Source organism: Felis catus, chromosome C1 (assembly GCF_018350175.1).
Source record: "Felis catus isolate Fca126 chromosome C1, F.catus_Fca126_mat1.0, whole genome shotgun sequence".
NCBI lineage: Eukaryota > Metazoa > Chordata > Mammalia > Carnivora > Felidae > Felis > Felis catus.
The window spans coordinates 33,933,485-33,955,334 of record NC_058375.1 but is presented as its reverse complement, the minus strand read 5'-3'; the positions used below and the strand labels follow the sequence as shown (position 1 = coordinate 33,955,334).

The 21,850-nt window shown below is 55.9% G+C and overlaps 1 protein-coding gene across 1 annotated transcript; it reads right to left on the bottom strand.

The window, feature by feature from the left end:
- Positions 1-1,391: 1,391 nt before the first annotated feature.
- TIE1 (tyrosine kinase with immunoglobulin like and EGF like domains 1) lies at positions 1,392-21,589 on the bottom strand. Its single transcript, XM_023258586.2, has 23 exons — positions 21,432-21,589; positions 18,910-19,221; positions 18,702-18,812; positions 17,173-17,328; positions 16,897-17,028; positions 16,604-16,744; positions 16,287-16,415; positions 15,355-15,500; positions 14,971-15,115; positions 12,471-12,629; positions 12,188-12,325; positions 11,691-11,987; positions 10,824-11,114; positions 10,386-10,576; positions 7,661-7,871; positions 7,388-7,498; positions 7,000-7,190; positions 5,915-6,028; positions 5,742-5,812; positions 4,533-4,573; positions 4,347-4,443; positions 4,163-4,262; positions 1,392-1,889 (listed from the first exon to the last, which is right to left on the bottom strand). The coding sequence occupies exons 1-23, from the start codon at positions 21,487-21,489 to the stop codon at positions 1,818-1,820; spliced, it is 3,414 nt and encodes a 1,137-aa protein (XP_023114354.2). The 5' UTR covers positions 21,490-21,589; the 3' UTR covers positions 1,392-1,817.
- Positions 21,590-21,850: the final 261 nt, after the last annotated feature.

Below are 21,850 nucleotides of genomic sequence, written 5' to 3'. Positions count from 1 at the left end.
GCATGTTCTACTGACTGAGCCAGCCAGGCACCTTCAAGAACAGCTTTTGAATCCCTACATCCTGGACCTCAAGATATCCATGAAGATCTGAATTTCATTGTAGCAAATTCTACCTCCCCTGTCCTGCATAGCCTCCCAATTACTCCAGTTCATTTCTTCTTAACTTCAGCCCTAAGCTCCAACCATTCAGGTCTTCTTGGAATACAGATTCTGATCATCACAACCACCCCTTCCAAACTCCCTGCATTTGTACATAACATCAGCTGACACTTACTGAGTACTTACTATGTACCAGCCTCAATGCAGCCCGTGCCCGCGTGATCTCAGTGCTAACAACAGTGAGGCAGCTATTACTAACCCCATTTTTCAGAGAAGAAAAATGAAGCTCAGAGAGGTTAAGTGACTCCACCAAGGTCACACAGACAGTAGGTGATATAGCAGGAAGGTGGACATGGGTCTGTGGGATTCCAGAATCGTGCTCTTAAGCAATGCCACACTGTGCTATGCCTTCTTTGATTTCATCTGATTCACTGGAAAAAAAAAAAAAGGGTGCAGCAGGACAAGTCTTGTTTCTTTTTTGTTTTTGAGAGAGAAGGAGAGAGAGAGAGCGAATAGGGGTGGGCAGAGAGAGGGAGACACAGACTCCAAAGCAGGCTCCAGGCTCTGTCAGCACAGAGCCCGACACAGGGCTCGAACTCACAAACTGTGAGATCATGACCTGAACTGAAGTTGGACGCTTAACTGACCGAGCCATCCAGGTGCCCCCAAGACAAGTCTTGTTTCTTAAGGACCAGTGGGAGAGAAATCTGAGGACAGCAGTGGCAAATCCAAAGGAGAAGCAAACCTGAGGGCCACCCAGCCTGAGGGAGAGATGCGGGCCTAGCTCGGAGGACAAGGGCGCCTCCCGGCACACTATAAGACCCTGAGGAAGGCAAAGGAATCCTACTGTGGCTGGCTGAAGTTCGAAGTGACCTCTGCCTTCCTCCTTTGGGGCCCACAGGCCGGCCAGTAAGGTGGCTACCAAGCCTTCCTACCAGGGTAGGCCACCTGGAGACGTAAGGAGAAGTCGGAACCTGTGTGGCGCCAAGGCGTCAGTCTGAGGTCACCCCTGGCGTGCAGTTTGGACCCAGCATAGACTCCTAGACTGGCAGCTACGGCAAGATGTAGGGAGCCCTGCTGGTGATGGGGAAACGGCTTCTCATAGCACAGACACGTGGGTGGTGGGGTCTGCGTAAAATGGGTCTTCCACAGCACCCCCATCATGGAGAGGTGACCCCAACAGAGGGTTTGGGCCTGCGACTGTGCAACTCGGGACAGCGTTTCTTTTCTTAGTCCAGTTGCCCTCCAGTTTGACTTTTCCTTGGGACTGGCCAGCAGTCGAAGACGTGGGCTGGAGTTTCTCAGAGCATTTATTCGTTTTGGGATTACAAAGCTGGGGGCTGGGGGTGGGGGGCGGGGACGTAGCCTAAAGGGGAATGTTAGTGGTGTGGGTGCCGGCTTGGGTGGAGGAGCTGCGGGGGGGGGGTGGTTGAGCGTGGGGAGTGGCAGAAGAGGGATACACTCGTGGAGCAGCTCAACTAGAAGGAAGGGTGTGAAGGGTGGCTGTAAGAGTAGCTGCACGTGGCCTGGGAGCAGCTGCGAGGGATGAGGACCCAAGGCCCCTACGCCCACCCCACCCCAGGGTCCCTTCTTTTCTTAAGTTAAAAAAAAAAATTGCTTGAGGGAGTTCAGGTCAGAGGCTGCGAGGATCCGAAGTCACAGGGTGGACAGCGGAGCTTGCTCTGGCCAGCAGAGCCCGGTTCTGGCTCGACAGCAGCTCAGGCCTCCTCAGCTGTGGCGTCGATGCCCGCGTAAGTGAAGTTCTCAAACAGCGACATGTTCACATAGGCCTGGGGGGCAGAGCAAGCTTTAGTGGGGGCCAGGGATGCGGGCGACTCTGGCCTGGAGCTCCCTGACTTCCAGGTGCTGGGGGTACTTGAAGAGACACTGAACTAGATTCAAGATGGCCCTATGGCTGAGGGCAGCCCTCACCAGCCAGGATAGACCACAGCTCGGCATCCAGGTGAGAGGCCCTTGACACAATTGTTCCACAGGAATTTTTTTTCTTTTTCCTTCTTTTAAAAAACTTTTTCGCTGAAGTGTAGTGGGCGTACGATATCGTATTAGGTTCAGGTGTACAACATAGTGATTTGACAGTTACCATCTGTCATCGCACAAAGTTATTACAGTATCATTGGCTCTGTTCCCTATGCTGTACTTTCTCAGCCCTGTGACTTATTTATCGTATAAGTGGAAGTTTGTACCTCTTAATCTTCACCGATTTTGCCCCCCTTCCCCCTTCGAGCAACCACTAGTTTGTTCTCTGTATTTATGAATTTCTGTTTTATTTATTTTTTAGATTCCACACATAAGTAAAGTCCTATGGTATTTGTCTCTCTCTTATTTTACTTAGCATAGTACTCTCTAGATGCATCCACATTGTTGTGAATGGCAAGATTTCATTCTTTTTATTATTTTTTTATTTATTTTTGAGAGAGAGAGAGGCGGGGGTGGGGGGGGGGGGAGAGTTGTAGAGGCGCCGGGGTGGCTCAGTTGGTTAAGTGTCTGACTTCAGCTCAGGTCATGACCTTGTGGTCTGTGAGTTTGAGCCCCATGCCCGGCTCTGTGCTGACAGCACAGACAACCTCAGAGCCTGATTTGGATTCTGTCTCCCTCCTTCTCTGCCCCTCCCCGGCTCGTGCTCTCTCAAAAACAAACAAATATTAAAAAAAAACTATTGGAAAGTGTGAGTTGGGGAGGGGCAGAGAGAGAAAGAAGGAGACAAAGAATCCCAAGCAGACTCCATGCTGTCAGTACAGAGCCTGATGCGGGGCTTGAACTCATGAACCATGAGACTCTGAAATCAAGAGTCAGATGCTTAACCGACTGAGCTACCCAGGCACCCCTTGATTTCATTCTCTTTATAGCTGGGTAATAGTCCATTGTATACATAATTGACTCTTGACCAACATGGATTTTAACTGTATGGGTCCACTTATACCAGATTTTTTTCAATAAATGTGGTACAGGGCTGTCAGTGTATTTTCTCTTCTTCATGATCTTTTTCTTTTCTCTAGCTTACTTTAGTATAAGAATACAATGTATAATACATATACAAAATACATGTTAGTTGACCGTTTATGTCATCAGTAAGGCTTCCAGTCAAAAGTTCAGCTATTAGTAATTAAGTTTTGGGAAAGGCAAAAGTTATATGCAGATTTTTGACTACATAAGGGATCGGTACCCCTTAGTCATACATTGTTCAAGGGTCCACTGCATATATCTCATCTTTCGTATCCTACATCTTAGTTTTTTTTTAATGCACTCAACAAGTGAATTTTTTGTTCATTCACTTATTTATTCATCAGGGTATTTTTGGTGATTTAGCCATTTATGTGGTTATTTGGTCATTCCTTACTTTCTGCTTGTTTTTTAAAAATATTTTATTTTTGAGTAATCTGTATACCCAACATGGGGCTCGAACTCACAACTTTGAGATCAAGAATGCTCCACCAACTGAGCCAGCCAGGTGCTCCTGATCATTCCTTTATTCTTGAGACAGTTTGCGAATTCCTATAGCTATTCAGTCATTAGTTTAAACGAAGAACTCTTTTTGCATTTACTCTGATAGGTTTCTTCATTTATATTTATCTGATAATTTATTTATCCACATGGTTACTAGAGTCAGTTATTTATGTATTTATTCATATGTTTATTACATCATCCATCCACTAATTCTTTCTATTCATTCACTTACTGTATCATTCATTCCTCCATCCGCCCATTTGGTTGGTTGGCCGTTCATGCGTTGTCACTCTGGCTCTGTGCCAGGTGAGGAGAGGTGGCCCAGAGGAGAATGGGCTGATAGCCCCAGCAGAGGAAGATGGGTAAACAGTTGGGAGCTAGGGGAGGGATTTGCTGCTGGGGCCTCAGAAGAGTTAGGAGAGCCTCGTGTCCAACCCATGGGGCACTGGAAAGGGGGGGTGGCATCCAGAGGTCCCGCCTAGCTGTCCTGCAGCAAGTGGTGGGGACAAGGACATAGAGGCTGCTGCTCTCTGGCTCGTATGAGAGGGCACCCCTGGAGCCTGATGAGCCCTAGTCCCTGTCACCCCAGCCTCCTCACCTTCCTGGCTTCCAGCATCCGGCCCAGCTGCAGTGCAATCTGGGCAAAGGGGGGTCGCTCGTATGGACGGTCCCGCCAGCACTGACGCATCAGCTCGTACCTGCAGATGGGGGCATTGCTGAGATGAGGGGTCAGGGCTAGCTGGGGTGATGGGGTCACGGGGCTCCAGGCTGAGTAGACTCACACTTCATCGTCACAGTTACGAGGCTGTTCCATGCGGTAGCCCTGAGGCAGCTTCTCATACAGCTCGGCACAGGTCATGCCACAGTATGGCGTGCCCCCTGCAGGAGAGGACAAAACTCTCTCAGCCCAGGGACCGAGGTGGGGGTAAGGAGAGGGCACTCTGGGGGGGTGAGGGTCAGGGACTCACCAAGGCTCACGATCTCCCAGAGGAGGACCCCAAAGGACCAACTGAAATGAGAAGGATGTACTTAGTGATCTTCTAGACCCCGGGGCCCAGCAGTTCAGTGTCCATCTACCTACCCCAAGGGTGCCGCCCCTCCCGCCCCCTGCGTGTGTCTACTCTGCAAGTGTCTGCCTTGGCCAGCTGCTGTCTCTGTCCACTCAAAGTCCTTCATAGCCACTCCCAGGCTCAACATCATCATAGGTAACATTTGTATCACACACTTACTATGGGCCAGGCACTCATCATTTAACATATATGTTAATTCATTTAACCCTCACACCAACCTTATGATATAGGTACTATCATTCTCCCCATTCTATAGATGGAGACACTGAGGTACTGAGAGATTAGCTAGCTTTCCCAAGGTCACACAGCTAGTAAATGGTATAACTGGAATCAAACCCTGACAACTTGATTCCAAAGCCCTTGCTTTTAACTGCCTCTTATGCTGTTGCAACCTCCATGCAGGTGAGACCAGGGTGGGAGTTCTAGTCAGGGGGAGGGGACCTAGGGGGTTTGGGGGCAGAAGCAGGAAGCAGTTGAGTGGTGGTCAGAGGGGCGGTTGGTGTGATGGACAGTGAGCAAGGCAGGCCAGGCCAAAGGGCTGGTGGCAAATGGGCAGAGCCAGAGCTGGAGGGATGGGCAGGCCAGGTTCCCTGGAAAGAGGAGCAGAGGTGGGCCACGATGGTCACATGGGGGTGAGGAGCACAAAGAGGGGGTCTTGGGGGTTATGGTCTGGTTAGGTCCTCAGGTGGGGATGATACCACCCTTCAGAGACGAAGGTGAGAACATTCCTGGGGTGGTCTTTCCATCCACCTAGGCATTATCCACCCACATTCCCAAACCTCTCCAAGGTATCTCCCAGTCTCTTAGATGAGCACAGCCCTAAACTTCCCTACCCCAATCCTACCACTGAAACACCTTCCAAGACCACACCTCCTTCTAACTAGCACCGCCCCCCACCCCCCTCCGCCTTCCCACTAAGATGCTGAGCATCGCCAAGGTATATCCAAGGCACACTTGTGTCACACCTGTGTCACACGTGGAATATACGTTGGGAATGTCCCAATCGTGCCTTGCACTATCTGAGACGTGTCTGAGGCGTGTCTACGTTATGTCTGTGTGCATCCCTGCGGGACCATAAGCTCTGCTCCTTCTGAGCCCCATACTCACACATCACTCTTGGTAGTGTAGACGCTGTAGTTCAGAGACTCAATGGCCATCCAGCGCACGGGGAGACGCCCCTGGGAGAGAGTGGGTTTGAGGGGTTCGGCGAGGAGGAGGGACCGGTGTGTGGGGCTCTGGGGGGCAGGCATGGAACCTGAGGCGGGGGGACTAAGACTTACCATCGTCTTCTTCACATAAACTTCCTCCCCCCGAGAAAGGCCAAAGTCGGCAATCTTGGAGGCCAGGTTCTCCCCAACCAGCACATTTCGGGCAGCCAGGTCCCTGTGGATGAACTGCAGGCACGGTCAGAAGTCAGGGAAGACTGGGGATGAGAAAGGCCAGGACTCCTTGACCAGTGAGGAGTCTGGCCCCACAGCTGGCCCTCCATCCCTGTAAGAGCCCTCACCCTTCTTCCCAGTCAACCAGGCCTTATCCTGGACCAGCGACTCCTGCCTTAGAAAAGTCACACTGCTGGTTGTCCCTTCCTCCCTATGAGCTGCCCATGGCCAAGCTCAGGCTGCATCCCTCTTCCTGGGACAAGGGCGGGCTTGTCCTTGGTGACCACACCGCATCTCCTTCTCTTCACTTGCTCCCTTCCCGCCCCGCCCCGTTTTCCTCTCCCCTCATTGAGGAAAGTGGGGAAGGCCCTCCTCTTGCCCAGAGTGACCTTTCCCTTGAGTCCCAAGTCTTCCCCACAAGGTCCTCCAACCTCCTCAGAGACTTCTCTCCATCAAACCCTCCCTCTCACTGGCCCCTACTCCTCTGCTTCAAAGACCCTCAAAACTCCACTAACTTTAAAATGTCCTTCCTCGGCATCATGCTCGCCTTCTGCTACTGTCCCCTCCTTCCTTCCATTCAAGCGGGATGTCCTCACCCTGGGGCTCGGGCCTCCACTCCCTGCTCCACCTCTACCCTGTCCTGGGGGGTCTCACCCACTCCCTCACCATGAAATTCATCCACCATCTGTGGGATGACAGCTTCCAGATTGTTGTTTCTGGCCTAGCTCTTTCTCCCGAGTTCTAGGCCGGCATCTGTAACCGCCGACTCAACATCTCCACCAAGATGTTCCTCCAATGCTTCAAACGCAACACCTCCTCCAGGCCTGCTTCTCGCCTTGTGCTCTCGCGTACTTAGCCAGGCCAGCAGCTCAGGGTCACATCCTTCCCTGTGCTCCTCGACCCCACATCCAATGACAGCCTGCTGACTCTACCTCCTGCAGTTGACCCAGTGCCCCCTCTGGCACGCCTTCCCTCCCCACACTCACCTGCTTCTCGCTCAGGTACTGCATGCCGTTGGCAGCATCACTGGCAAAGCGCAGCAGCTGCCGGGAGCTGAGAGTGGAGGCAGTTCCGTGTTCCCGGGCAAAGGCTGGGTCTGTCTCCAGGACCCGGCTCTTCCGCAAAAAGTCTAGCAGGTTCCCGTAGGGGGCGTATTCAATAGCGATGTACAAGTAACCTGAGAGGGAAGGAGACAGGTACAGGGTGAAGATTTCTATGCAGGCAGCCTGTGGACAGCAGGCACCCTGTGGACAGCAGGCACCCAACGGTGGCAGACAAGGAGCCCGAAGCTCCGCCAAGCTAGTGACGTGGACAGAGGTGATGGCTGTCGACGGGGCTTTGGAAGAAGGGGCAGGTGATGAGCTGGGGGCTCACCTCGGTTTTCACAAGCCCCCAAGAGGTTGATGATATTGGGGTGATGTCCCAGTTTGCACAGAACTTCCAATTCTCCCGCAAAGTCACGATGGTCATTTTCAGAGGCATACTCTGTGGAAAGAAGCCAACATCACTTTTGCCAGAAATAATTCTGGAGAAGAGGCATGGCTAGAGAGGGCTGGGGTCAGTTGTGGGAGGGGGCCAGGTAGGGCCTGGGATCTGTGGGACAAAGGAGGGGGGCAGGCCTGGGGTCAGGGGTCACTCCCAGGGAACCTTTCAGCATCTTGATGGCCGCGTTCATCTTGAGCCCATCCTTCTTGATCATGGCCCGGATGACCTGGCCAAAGTTCCCCTCCCCAATGAGGTCCTCAAAAGTGATGTCTTCCCACTCCAGCACTGGATAACTCAGGGGCTCGGGCTGTGGTTTTGGCCGCCGGGTTAGCGTCAGGGTGCCTGAGCTGAACTGGAGGATGGTTTCTTCACCCTTCATAGGATGGGACAAATGGGCAGACAGTCCATGCAGCAGACACGGGGCCGGCAAAAGGCACAGACAGGCATCAAAGAATAGCTAGACAAATGGAAAGAGACCCACGCAGAGGGCACTCTGGTGGTCAGCCAGGAACAGACATTCAGAAGACACATACTGAGTATCATAGAAGACGAAGCCATCAGTGGGGCTGCTGGGTGGACAAATGTCCAAGAAGAGAGATGGAGAGGCCACAGCCTGGGGAGCAGGTAGGTATGCGGGGCTCTGGAAAAACAGGTGTGGGGGGCTTAGGGTTGCTAGAAGCCATGAAACCATGAGTCAATGGAAAGAGGATATTTCTAAAAAGTTTTTAAGTTTATTTATTTACTTTGAGAGAGAGAACTGGGGAGGGGCAGAAAGAGATGGAGAGAGAGAATCCCAAGCAGGCTCCACACTGAGAGTGTGGAGCCCGCCGCCAGGCCTGATGCGGGGCTCAAACTCATGAACCATGAGATCGTGACCTGAGCTGAAATCCAGAGTCGGGTGCTTAACTGACTGAGCCACCCAGGTGCCCCTACATCTCTAACATTTAGAACAGGAAAGAACTGGAGTGAGCTGTGATGGGAAGTGGTGAGCTTCCCATTGTGCTGATGTCACAGCCAGGCTTTTCTGCCATCAAGGATACTCTGGAGAGGATTCTAGCCTTGGGCAGTGGGCTAGGATACATTTATTGAGCACCTACTACAGGCTAAGCCCCAAGCTGCTGGCAGTCAGTGGAGGGGTTTTCTCCACAGTGGCAGAAGCAGACCCACTTGGCATCCGTTTATAGCTCTAAAACCACCCAGGAGCTGAAGATAGAAAGACTGTCACAAAGAGGAACATCCACTTCCCCCAACTGTGTAGGAGCTGGGCCACCTGGGCAGGGCGGATGGCAGGAAAACGAAACAGCTGAACGGGACCAAGGGCACTGCCGCTATGAGGACTGGAAGGGGGTTAACACAGACCTGGTGGCGGGGCTCCCTAAGTGAGCTGAAGCTCGGATCCACGGGCGAGGGCAAAGGACACGGGGCACGTGGATTCACCTGAAGCCATCAACCGCTGAGGGCGCACATGTGGCCCAGCAGCGGCACCATATGTAGGCATGTGCATGCACACGTACCCATCCCACGGAGGAGCACAAGCACGGGGACACACGCATACACAGGTGGGGGTGCCCACAAGTGGATGCACACAGGTACTCCTGTGTGGCGCTCCCACACACCTTCACGCAGGCACATGTGGCAGGGCAGATCTCGAAACTAGGATTATATATATATGTGTGTTAAAACTCTGCTTTCCCACCTCCTTTCCTCCACATCTGTATTCGTTACCCTTCCCCCACCTTAGCAGCGGCTGGCTTTCTGTGTGCACTGACCTCAGAGGGAGCAGCCTGGAACAAAGAAGCCAATTGAATCTCTGAAGGGAGTTTTTAAAGGCATGGCAGAGACAATAGCCTTGGACACTAGACTTTCTATCACAAGGATCAGCCCTTGAGACAGAAGAGGGTTTTTTTGTTGGTGGTGGTTTTTGTTTTTGTTTTTTTTTTTGAAATGCCAGGGCTTGGCTGTAACTATCAAGAGCCCAGGCACGGAGGACCAAGGGCAGAGTTTGGATCATCAGGGACAGCAGTGGGGGACGGGCAGGTGGGAGAGAGGGATGGGAGGTGGTGACAAGAGGGGGTGATGCTGGGTCCCTAAAGAGAAGCCAGCACTGCCCCGCACCCCCACCCCAAGTATGGGCCCGCAGGCTGGAGGGGCACAGACCGAGAACAGACAGGTTTATGGCGAGGCCAGGAAGAGAGGAGGCATCACCGCCTTTCCCCGGCAGCAACAGGTGAGCCTTGAGCTGGCACAACTCTGGAGCAGTAGGAACGACTGTGACAGGGGTCGTGACAAAGGGTATGAGGGCCACAGAACATGCTCGCAGGGCACAGGGAGCACCTCAGGGCTCTGAAGTCTCCTGGAGCTGGCCCTGACACTCGCAGACATGGAGGCTGGGACCAGGAACTCACAGTACGAGCGGCCTGTTGGCAGGAGGCCACAGAAGGGCTAAGGGCATCAGCCACAAATGTGTGCAGATGGAGGCTGGCTCCCATGTCCAGGAGGGTCCGCTAGGATGGATGCCAGCATGAGGCCCAGGTGTGCCCCTGCCCCCCTTCCCACCCCATGTCAGCACCACGCCACCCAGGCTTACGGCACCTCCAGTGAGAAGCGGGAGGATTCTGAATTAACCGTGGTGAAACACGGACAGAACAGAGTTATTTTGAACCGGCGATATTCACCAGTAACATAAATTGACTTATGAACGCAGTTCAGTTCTAGAAAAATAAAGACAATTATGTTTTGTGCCCTAGAGCACTGCTGAGTGCAGTCCCATGGCTGCAACACAAACACACACGCGCGTGCATACACACACGCACTCGGGTGTACGGGTACTGTGTGTGCGCAAACGTAGATGGGGGTGTGCGCACGTGGGTGGGTACAGGGGACTGACCGATCCTGACTGGTAGGTGAAGGTGCGTCTGCGGTGCGGGCAGCTTTTGCGGATGCACACCAGGGTCAGGAGGGCAGCCAGGATGGTCAGGCAGGTGGCAGACACAGAACCCATTACGGCCAGTACCAGCTGCTGATCTAGGCCCTCTGCAGCCGCTTGGACCTCTTGGACCGGGCCCTCACTCTGCAGCCCTGGACACAATAAGAGGGGCAGATCGTGGGAAGCCTGGGTCAGGGAGGGAGAGGTCAGAGATCCCAGTACCAGGAGGGACGAGGGGTGTCAGGCCGAGGGCCAACGGTCCACTGGAGTGACAGGATTTTCCTAGCACTAGGACAATGGGTCCTAAGAAGGGAAGGGTCAGGGTCCCCAGTACTAGGACTCTCGTCACTTGTCGGGAAGGGCCTTGGGTGTCCTAGCTCCCAAGCCACGAGCTCCTACCGTTACCCAGGGTAGACTCCTCCACGACGCTGCTCCAGTCTCCGGGACCCTGGATACTGGCCCGCACACGGAAGAGGTAGCGTGTGCTGGCGTTGAGGCCACGGACAATGGTGCTTGTCTCCTCGGGCCTGTCCACATCCATCCACAGGGGGTCGCCTGAGCCCCCAGCCACCTGCACCTCCACGATGTACTTGGATATAGGCCCAGCCGAAGCCTCTGGCCGCTGCCATGTCAGCTGGATCTCAGAGTCTGAGAGGGCCTGGGCATGGAGGTGTCGGGGGGCTGGGGGCCCTGGGGAGGCGGGGGCGGGGAAGGCGGGGCTCAGGCAAGAGCAGGGTATGTAGTTCTGGGGTCAGATCCATTCTAGCTGTGTCCCCTGCTCGGTGAACCCCAGAATGGGAGCCACCCTGCCATCCTCTCCCTATGGCTCCCTCCCTTCATCCCCAAGCTTCTGCTTCCCCTCATTCTCCTTCTGTGCCAGGCCGTCCTGGTGTCCTGGATCCTCCCAGGGTGCTGGGCCTTCCCCATGTGCCTTGTGCTCCCCCGATCCCTATGTCCTCCTGGTACACCATATCCTCCCCATGACCTTGTTCTCCCCGTAAACCATGACCTCCCCATCCTTCCCCATCCCACATGCTCCTGCTGACCTACGTCCCCACCAGCCTCCAATATCTGCCCACCCCACATCCTCCCTGTGTTCACGTCTGTCTGATATCCTGCTTCTCCCTTATGCCCACGTTTTCCACACGTCTTGTGTTCTAGGTCTGTCCGCTCTCCTGTAACCTCCCCTGTCCTTACGGGTCTGGCGTTTCCTGTGTCCCATGTCCTCCCCTCATCCCGAGCCCATAACCCCCTTCCTGAGCATACCAGTGGGGGGCAGAAGCACGCGTGCAGGGGGCGAGGCAGGGCCCAGGAGGGTGCAGTGGTAGAGCCGCACATCCAGCTGGTAGTGGGTGCCAGGCGTGAGTCCAGCCAGGAGGGCGGTGCGGGCCTGGGGGGACGAGACGTTCTCCCGCCGCTCCTGTCCCCGTGCCCCATCCCACAGGCGCAGCAGGAAACCATCGCCCACCAGTGGCCCAGGCACCGAGGGTAAGGACCAGCTCACTCGCAACCGGTCAGGGCCCTCCACGTGCCAGCCCTCCAGCCATGGCTGCAGCAAGGGCTCTGGGACCGGAGGTCAGGGGTCAGAACCGTCCAGCGGGTCCTTGGGGCTGGACAGGATAGTGCTCCCCAGAGGACAGGGTGGGACAAACTCCAGCGGGAAAGGCAGGGGCCCCTGGGGGTGGACAAGACATGACAACTGCTGAGTGCATAGGAACAGTAACTCCTGGGGGGACAGGAAGGGATGACTCTTGGCCTCTCACCAGGACAGTCTGTGGTCATGAGGGTGGGAGGCCCCCAGGCCCCCTCCCCGCCTTCTCCTGGCCGGCTCAGCTGTACACGGACACTGTATCCTGTCTTCGGCCTCAGGTTCATTAAAGTCACATTCTCACTGGGGTCCACTGGGGACAGGACACATCATTCAGCCCCCTACCTTTTCCAGAAGCTGCTGTCTTCCCCCCTTTTCGTTCTGTCCTTTCTCATTGTTACCCAACACCCCTGTCCTGCCCCAGCCCCCCTCCCGCCCCCAGCTGTCTCCCTGCTCACCCACAATGGCGGACCAGGCCATGGTGCTGTCCTGGGGCCGGTAGTGCAGGCGGACGGAGGCGATGGGTCCGTCCCCGGAGAAGGAGACCAGTGGGGAGACCACGAGCTGGCGGCTCTGCTTGGCCAGGAGCCGCGGAGCAGTCAGGGGCACTGGGGGCACTGCCAGGAGACCCAAGGTAAGGCAGGGCCCAGACAGCCTGCCCAGTCCTCAGAAAAATAAGAGGACTCTACTCTGGCCAAAGAGATCTCTGGGTCTTGGTTTGGATCAGGGCCCCCTCTAGGCTGGGGAGAGACCAAGTTCAACAGATGACCGGAATGGCCAGCATTCAAGCAGGATAGCATTCTGCCCCCTAAGCAGCTCGGGGCACACAGATCTGGCAATGAGGATGTGAGAGTATCCCCAGAGACATTAAAAGAGGTCTGATATGGCTAGATGGGTTTGGGGGAGGGTATGCTGTCCACGCAGTGTAGGGGAGACAGAGGGGGCTGAAACCCAAGGCAGGGAGATAACATGGGATCAGCCTACTCTCTGCCCCTCCCCCTATCGTTTGTCACTCTCTTAATTGGGGGGAAAAAAAGGTAGCCAGTGGTGAAGCACCTGCTCTATCCCAGATGCTTCCTAGGTATAATCTCTACTTCTCACAGCTACTTTTCAGATGGGGCTCTCACCCTGGGTTATGAGCGAAGAAACTGAAGTTCGGAGACATCTACCTTGCCTAAGGACATGCAGCCAGCAGGAAGTACAACCAGTGTTTGAACTTGGTCTGTCGGTCAGGCCACCTAGAATCAGCCAATTCTACTGCAAATAGCTTTTGTGTTCCTGCCTGGCTTCCTCATTCCATGGCCATGACACCCTTGTCCTGGCCTTACCTTTTCTTACCAGATCAGTAGATCAATGCCATGACTGATTCCCTCGCCACTTTCAAACATTTTCCACACTGATTTTTCTAAGCAGGATGGAAGGATGGGGGAATGGGTAGATGGAAGCGAGGGAGGGCAGGAGGCAGGGCAGAGGATGCGGGGTTGAGAGCTCAGTGGGCGGGGAGGAACGGTGGTGTCTGACAGAAATGAGCACATCATGAGGAGGTGAGATGAAGGTCGGGTTTGGATCTGTGGAGCCCCCTGTGCCTAGGGCTGTCCAGGAGGTGGATGGAGATGAAGTGGACCCTTGAATCATACACCAGGGAACTTCCACGCTGACTTCAGAGCCAGAACCCCACTTCTGGAGGTCCCACCAAATAGGTCTGGAGCTCAGGAGAGTGGTCTGGCCTGCAGATCAAGCCTGGGCATTGCCAGAGAACAGCTGAAACTTGGGAGAGGACCCTATAAGAATCATGACAATAAATGCCAACATTTATCCAGCACAGGCCTTGTGTTAGGCACTGTGCTAAGGGCTTAAACGCATCATCTAACTTAAATGCAACTTAAATGCATTAAAGGTATCATCTAACTTGCTTCACAGCAATCCTAGCTAGTGTAATGCTGATGTCCTCACTGTAGAGAGAAATAAGCAGTGAGGGACTAAGCAGCTGGCTGAAGGCAACGGAGCCAGAGATTTGTGGGGAAGATTTGAACCCATGTTGCCTAGGTCAGATGCCTGGGGAGAAGACACAGGCTGAAGGTGGAGCCTGGCCACACTGATGTTTCCTGCTGGTGGGGCAGCCACAAAGTTGTGGGAGGGGTGGCGGTGAGCCAGTGGGAAGGAAGAGGAAGATGAGGGAGGTCTGGGCTTCTGTCATGGGGGTGGGCTGTCAGGAGCAGAGGGCAAGAGGAGCCAGGGGACACCTGGGTGGCTCAGTCAGTTAAGTGTCTGTCTGACTCTCGATTTCGGCTCAGGTCGTGATCTCACGATTCGTGAGACTGAGCCCCTTTGAGCCCCGCATCGGGCTCTGCACTGACAGCACAGGGCCTACTGGGGATTCTCTCTCTCCCTGTCTCTCTGCCTCTCCCCACCTCTCTCAAAATAAATAAATTAAAAAAAAGAAAAGAGAAGCCAGGGTTTATGATGCTGGAGAAGGTGAAGAGACACCTGAGCTGGGCTGGATGGCTCCACTCTGGGCCATCCTGGGCACTCCCTCCCTACTCACTGGGGAAACCCTATGCAGCTCCTCTGGGCAGCAGGTTACCCTCTGAGCTTAGGCGTCACATGTGCTCCCCTGTCCCAGAACTGAGAGCCCTGGGGTATGACTCAGAGCAGGAAGCAGCATCCCAGAGGCAGAGCTAAAGGGATGCTGCATGCAGGGGCTGTGAAGAGGTGGAGAGGGCCAGCATGGCCAGGCAGGAGGGTATCCCGTTTCTAGGGCATGGGATGTCCTTTCCAGATAGCACTGAGCTGTGCTCCTGCTCTGACACTGCCCAGCCCAGACCTCTTCTTTGCTTGGTCCTGGGCTGTGACCTTAGATGTCCTCTCCCTTTCTTCTACAATGCCCAGTCTTAGCGGCATCGCCTAGTGCCCACTCTGCCCACTGCCCATCCTCCATGGCCCCGGGACATCACTGACCTTTGACGTTAACCCTGAAACGTCGGCTGTCTTGGCCACCAGACGTAGACACACGGCACTCCCAGAGCCCACTGTCCCCGAGGGCCAAGCGAGGCACCTCGAACTCAGCTGTGGTCCTATTTGGCTCCACAATGGCCTTGGTGGACTGAGAGAGACAGGGAAAGGGGGCAGATCATAGAGAATGTGCACCCATGTGACAGATGTGGGGACGGATGAGGGGACAGAAGACCAGTGGTAGTTTCTCAGCAACTAGCTTGACCCCATCTGACCTGTGGTCGGGCCAGCAGGTAGCGCCTAGAGAAAGCCCTGAGGGGTCAGGGGTCTGAGGGAGCAACCGTGAGGCTGGCGGGATGGGGGGCCTGGGGTCAAGGGCGGGGGGCTGACCAGGAGGACTGTGCCGTCCGGCTTTCGGAGCTCCATGCTGCCCCGCACCGGGAAGGGGTTCCCTGCGGCCGCACAGTTGATCCGGGGCGTCGTCTCCAAGTTGAACTCCAGCTCCGAGGCCACATCCAGGATCTGGGGGATCCGGTCTAGGGAGAGGAAGGACACATGCTGGAGCCCCCTGCGAGGCAGACGCCGACCACCAGGGTGCCCCTGGTCGTGTGACCTGCATCTTGGCAGAGGCATCACCATCGCCTCGGTCGCTCAAGGCTGTCTGCCAGCAGAGTCCTACAGGGCCCTGGCACCCCACCTCTGGTCAGCCGCAGGGTCTACCTCCTGCACCCCCGACCTGATATCCTCTTTCAGCCAAAGCAGGCCCTTCGCCGGCCTCACAGCCCGAACACCGGTTCAGGCCTCACTCGCTTCTGGGCTCTGTTACAGACCCTCTGGGGTCTCCTGCCTCCACTCCCCACCCAGCTGCCTGGGTCCTCTCTCACAGCAAGCTGACTGTCTTCTGCTTCTTCAGCAATTCCCTCCTGCCCCTGTCATGGTAGCCTGCCGTTCCAAGTCCCCGAGGCTTGACTCCTCTGATCACTCCCCCAAACCCCCCCCCCCCCCCGTACTCCACCGTCCTGGTACCCGACCCTGAGTCTTCAGCCCCCAGGCCTTTGCCCGTGCTCCTTCCCCAGCCATGTGGCTCTCATCCTTACACCCCATCTCAGATCTCGCCTCTTCCCCGAAGCCCCCTCCGAAACTCAGCCTGGCCAGGGGCCTCCTCTTGGCCCTCCCCCCAAGTCTCGGCTGCAGCCCATCCCCGTGTGGGTGATGTGGGCTGGGCACTGAGAACTTTTCCTGGACCGTGAGCTTCCTGAGGGCGGGACCTTGAGCCAGGGAGAGATGTCTGGTGAAGGTTGACTTGTTTTGACGGATCATACCGGATTTCTCACAGTGCATTCCATGCCATCCGGAGGGGCACACGCAGCCGCTGAAGCGGTCACAGGTCCCGCCATTCTGACACTGGCACTGGAGGCGGCAATCTGCCCCAAAGTGGCCAGGGGTACAGGCTGGGAACAGAGGGGTTGTGGTTGAGGGACATAGGTCAGGGGCAATGAGGACACAGCTGGGGCCTGGGTGATGCCAGGCTGGGTGGAGAGGGCACGGGTGGGTCAACGAGAGCCAAAGGGGAGGGTCCAGGTCTAGTATGTGGTTGGCTCTCCGAGTCAGGGACTGTGGCTGGCTGGTCAGCCCATACCTTCCTGGCACTGGTGTCCTCTCCAGCCAGATCCACAAGAACAGCCATAAGGGTCTGGGAGGCAGAAGGTGAGACCCCGGCAGCCCGATGTGCCTGGACACTGCTCCTGGCAGCTCTGCCCAAAACGGCCTTCTCTGCAGGCTAGAAACCAGACGTGTGGGCACGGGGCCCACTGTCGGGCCTCAAAGTCCAGGTCCTGCCGGGCATTCTCACCACCCATGCTCTTGGTTCAAGAATCTTCCCCCAGCCAGGCACCCTCTCCTGCCGAGGTCCTAGCTCCCCATCCTCCTTACCTTGCTCACAGCGGGTACCCGTGAATCCAGGGGGGCACACACACTCGCCATCCAGGTCATGGCAGACACCTCCATGCAGGCAGCCTGGGCATTCCTTGGTACAGTCTGGTCCCCAGCGCCCTGCCCCACAGCCTGAAGGAATGTGCTCTCAGCCGGTTGCTGTCACCCACCTACCGGTGCTGCCGAGGACTGAGGCAGCCCTGGCGGCCCACAGGAAGTGCCCACGGGGCTCCCAGCCTCCCATGCCACCCACCACCTCTGCCCTCTGCTCCTAACCCCGCACGATGAGCCGGAAGAAGGCGCTGCCTAGGGGGCTGGCTTCCAGGTAGGTGGCACTGTAGATGCCGCTCGACGGTGGCTGCACATTTGGGAGCTGCAGCAGGAACCGCCCATCTTGGGCCTCATGCCAGTCCAGGGTATAGAAGTAGGATCCTGGAGGCATAAATGGGTCAGGGGCTTCAGCGCCGGTGACAGCCAGTGCCCAGGACACATCAGTGTGAACCTCGTACAAGTGGCCAGAACTGGGCCGAGGCACCAGCCAGGATCTGTCCCCAAGCCAGAAAGTTGGCATACATCGTCTGCTCTATGCTCTACCAACCCCCAGTAAGTCACCAGGTCCTGCTCAGTCTGGCTCCTCCTCATCTCCTAAAGCAGTCCAGTTCTTTCCACACTCAAGGCCACCACCACCACCACCACGGCCTTCCAGGCAGTCTCTCTGCCTCCATCCCCGCCCCCCGCTTTCCTAGTCATCCTTCACTCAGCAGCCAGATTTTCCCCAACAGAAGCCTCTGCAGCACCCCCTGCTCAGACTCCTCCCTGGTTATTGGCTCCTTAGCACATGGTGTTCACCAGTCTGGCCACCGCTTGGCCCTTTGGCCTCATACCTCTCCACACCCTGCCTGATTCCTAACATTCCTGAGTTCTGGAACTGCTGGTTTCTCTCCTAGAAACACTATGGTATCTTGGCACTTCCTGCCTTTGCTCTTAGCCAGTCCTCCTCCTGGAATGTCCTTCCCTCCTCCTTTGTGTGGCTAATTCTCATGTCTCCTTCTAGGCACAGTTCAAAGGTTATCTACTTAGAGACTTCTCCCAGAAGCCTCTTCCTCCAGGACCTGCAGACCCAAATACTAGAATCCCTCTCCCTGTCCCACCTCCGTTTTGCTCTTTGCCCAGGACTGGACTGTAGGGAGCCCAGGTCTACTTGACTCTCTCAGACCTCTCATTAGTTTAGGGGGCCTGGCGCTCAGGAGGCAAACCCCTTGGCCCAAGGGAAGGGTCCTCTTCCCTCAGGAGCCCAGGGAGGCAAAAGGCAGCCAAAGGGCTGTGGGTCTGAGGGCTAAGTCTTTGGGGCCACACAGAATATCGGCTTCCTCCCATGGGGTGGCCAGAGGGCCTGATAGGACCAGGGTGGGCGCAATCCTGGGCCGAGTTACCAGTTCTCTTCTTCCCCTTGGGGATTGCTGCTCCCTGCCAGGTGAGCAATGTGACAGCATCTGCTAACTCCCCGGGGAGAGTCAAAGGTGAGGATTTAACACAATGCTGATTTGGGTGTAACAGGGAAGAAGGCAGCCAACCCCAAGGCTGCTAGTCCTCTGGGTGCAAGAGGAGGAGAATAGCCCAGAGCCAAAGAGATGGGCGCAGGTGCTTATCAAGGACCTGATCCAGGGCAGAGGTTGGTGGGGGAGAGGGTAACAGGTGTTTCATGCTGAAAGCTGTGTAAGTGGCTAACGCTGGGAAGGCTGAGGGCATGGAGGTGTTCGGGCAGGTAGGTTTACCTGCCCAACCCGTTCAGACACCCCTCTCACCGTTGCTCTTCCAAATCACATCTGTCTGCTTCTCCTTGTGCACAAGTGCGGCAAGCACGGCCGTGTCGCCTTTGTTCACCGTGTGTGTGACCTTGTCCGGGAGCAGGTGCGCTGCGGGGTGGAGGGTGAGGTCAGAGGTCAACGGCGCCCCCCCCCCCATCCCGTCCCCGTCCCCGCCCCCGCCCCCGCCCCACGGGGCCCGACTCACCTCCGGGGCTGTTGTGCACGTAGAGGACGCGCGTGCGCCCCGCGCCGCCCACGCACGAGAAGACGCCCACCAGGTCGGAGGGCTGCGAGAAGCCGCGCAGCGTGATGCGGCGCGAGCCGTTGCGCACCAGGTGCGGGGGCTGCGCGGGCCGCGGCGTGCGCACGATGCGGTCGTCCTTCTCCAGCAGCAGAGGGGGGGCCCAGGCGTCGGCACCCCGGCCCGGGCCGGCCTCCCCGGACACGCAGGTCAGGAAGAAGCGCCGGGGCTCGACGAGGCGCAGGTCGGCCAGCAGCGTCAGGTCCACCGCGGCGCCTGCGGCGCGGACGCCAAGTCCTCGGTCCGACGGGGTCCCCGGCCCGCCCCGCGCGCCGCCGAGCGTTTCCCTCCCCTCCCTTCCTCTTTCCCGCCGGCGCACTGGCCCCTTCCCCCGCCCCCAGGTCTCTTCGTCCTAAAATCGAAACAAAGCCTCTTCTCTGGCCTCCTCGTGCCCCCACCTTCTCCTGCCAGATGGCTGCCCTTTGCGGCCCAGCTTCGGAAAGAATGATCTATGCTCTCTGTCTCCGTTTCCTCACTTTTTAATTCCCTGGCAGCCCCCTTGAGTCCGGACCTGCCTCAAGCTGTTCCGCGGAGGGCAGCCGCTCTCCCTGCCCCCCACCAGAGGGTGCGGGCCAGGAGAGCCATGGAGAACAGAATCGCCTTGGAGAAAGCCCTCCCTTCCTCTGCAGACATCTAGACAGGCTTGTGGGGCTGGGCTTTAAGGTGGGGTCTAAGAGAGAGGTGGACTTCTGCAGCCGGGTGGTTGCGGGGCAGAAAGGAAGGGAGCCCCTCCTTTTCGGCCCCTGCCTGGTAACTGCCAAGTAATTAGCTAGTTTAAATGCCACTTAGCTTATCAATTAATATTCTTCCAAAGCCTACTACGAATAAATGGAGTTAGTATTTACTGACCGCCCACCATATGCCGGAGCACCTGTTTCCCATTGGATCTTCACATCCCCCGGTGAAATTGATGTCTTTCCATTTACAGACGAGGGTAATGGTAATTATTCTACAGGCTTCCTGTAGATGAGCAAGCTCATCTCCTCCCCTGGCTGTAACTATCACCTCTGAGTCAACAACCCTGGGACAGCCTGTCCGCTTGGGCCTGCGTTTCTGTCAGCTCTCCCCCAATACTGCTTCTCCCTCGTGCTCCCTGACTCAACAGACGGCACCAATCACCTGAGACACGAACTTTGTGGAGTCCTCTCATGTCCTTACTTTCACGATAATGCTTATTGGAGGCCAATTATATGCCAGGCATTTCATGTTCTCTCATTTTATCACAACTATTGTGGGTCATGGGTGTTATTACTCCACTTTTATAGCCAGTGAACGAAGCCTCAGAGACGCCACTTGCCCAAGGGCATACAATTAATAACTGGCAGAGCCAGGCTGCCTGACTGTAAACTCCACACCTCTAAGCGGGATGCTGGCTGCCGCAATCAGTCGCAAGATTCTGCAGATTCCATTTCCTTAAAGCCTCTTGATTTCACCCCCGTCTCTAAGCCCACCCTTGTTTAGCCCTCACCCATACTGACCCGGATCATCCCAATAGCTATACTCCTCCTTCCCCAGCTCATCCTCTAAAGTGATCCATCTAAGACCTTGTGACTGCCTGGTCTGCAACCCTCCCACGGCTCCCCATTGCTCTCAGGATACAGGGCATGCCCTTGAGCCCCTCTTTGCTCACACTCTGCCCCTCCTGCTGAGTTCCCTCCACGAAACTTCTCTCGCATGCACTTCCATATCTCTGAGACTTGCAGCTACTGTTCTGGCTGCCTGGAGTGAAGGCCACCGCTCTTAGTGAAGGCTTTGTGGACTCCCTTGTCATCTGTTGCCCTCAAGCAGAGTAGCTGACTCCCTTCTCAGTGCTTCTGTGGAGCTACTTGTGTCTGTCTCTATCCTTCACCCCATGTCCCACATCCCCAACTACCACTCAAAGATAGTCTTTGCATTCTAATGCTCTTTGGCCATAAATGAAGGAATCAGCTACTACTTATTCAGAAGTCCTTACCTAACAACTGGGCATTGGACGCTGTGCATAAATTACCTCATTTAAACCCCATGACAGCCATAGGAGGTCAGCATCATATAATCTGTTGTATAGACCTGGAAGCTGTCTGCCTTTCAACCAATGGCCCATAGCACAGCTCCTGGAATATTGTTGGTGCTAGATAAATGTTTGCCAAATGAATAATTGAATGACTCCAACACACTGAAGCAACATATGAGCACCCACTGAAAACTGCAGGCCCCCATCGGCCCTGCTGCTCTTTACTGATCCTAAAATCTAACTCAGTCAATAGCTGCTGTACTCCCAATTCTAGGCTACAATGGTTTCTAGTGCCTGGGTTTTAGAGGCCTTGATCCCACTTTCTAGCTGATTGGGGAGCGGATGAAGGTGATGACAGTGACGATAAGGTTTCCTAGGGGAAAATCAGGGCTTTGGGGGCTGGGGGGCGTGGGGTGGCTTGGGGGAGACTTACCAACATGAGAAGCCAGAAAGAGGTTGGGGAGCAGCAAAAGGGGCCCCAGCCAGACCATACTCTGGAGGCTGACCAGGTCGGCCAGGACACGCGGGGCCTCCGGTCAGCTATTCTGGGTCTGGCTGGTCAGCCTGTACTGATTAGTTTGTGTTGGTGCTGGGGAGGAAGAGGAAATGAGGTGGCTTGGGTGGGAGGGATGGCAGGGGAGGGGTGGGGAGGACTTATCCTGCTTCTGCACACCTCCCCCCCCCCAGTCCGGCCCCCCCAAGGCTGGGGATGGGTGTGGCCTGGAAGGCCCTGGAATGGGGTCACTTGAGGTGGGGGAGAGTTGTAAGGACAGACCTAGGGACTGTTGGACCGATTTCCCATCTCCTCTTCTCCCTCTGGTCCTCAGTCTTGTAAGCAGGCAGGAGGCAGGA

What these genes read in the sequence shown, in the direction of transcription:
- TIE1 (XM_023258586.2), bottom strand. Translation starts at nt 21,489, where the DNA reads ATGGTCTGGCTGGGGCCCCTTTTGCTGCTCCCCAACCTCTTTCTGGCT. An exon ending in CTTTCTGGCTTCTCATGTTG is followed by an intron (nt 19,222 to 21,431) that starts GTAAGTCTCCCC and finishes TCCGCGCCGCAG; the next exon opens with GCGCCGCGGTGGACCTGACG. An exon ending in GGATGCTGGAAGCCAGGAAG is followed by an intron (nt 1,890 to 4,162) that starts GTGAGGAGGCTG and finishes TCTGCCCCCCAG; the next exon opens with GCCTATGTGAACATGTCGCT.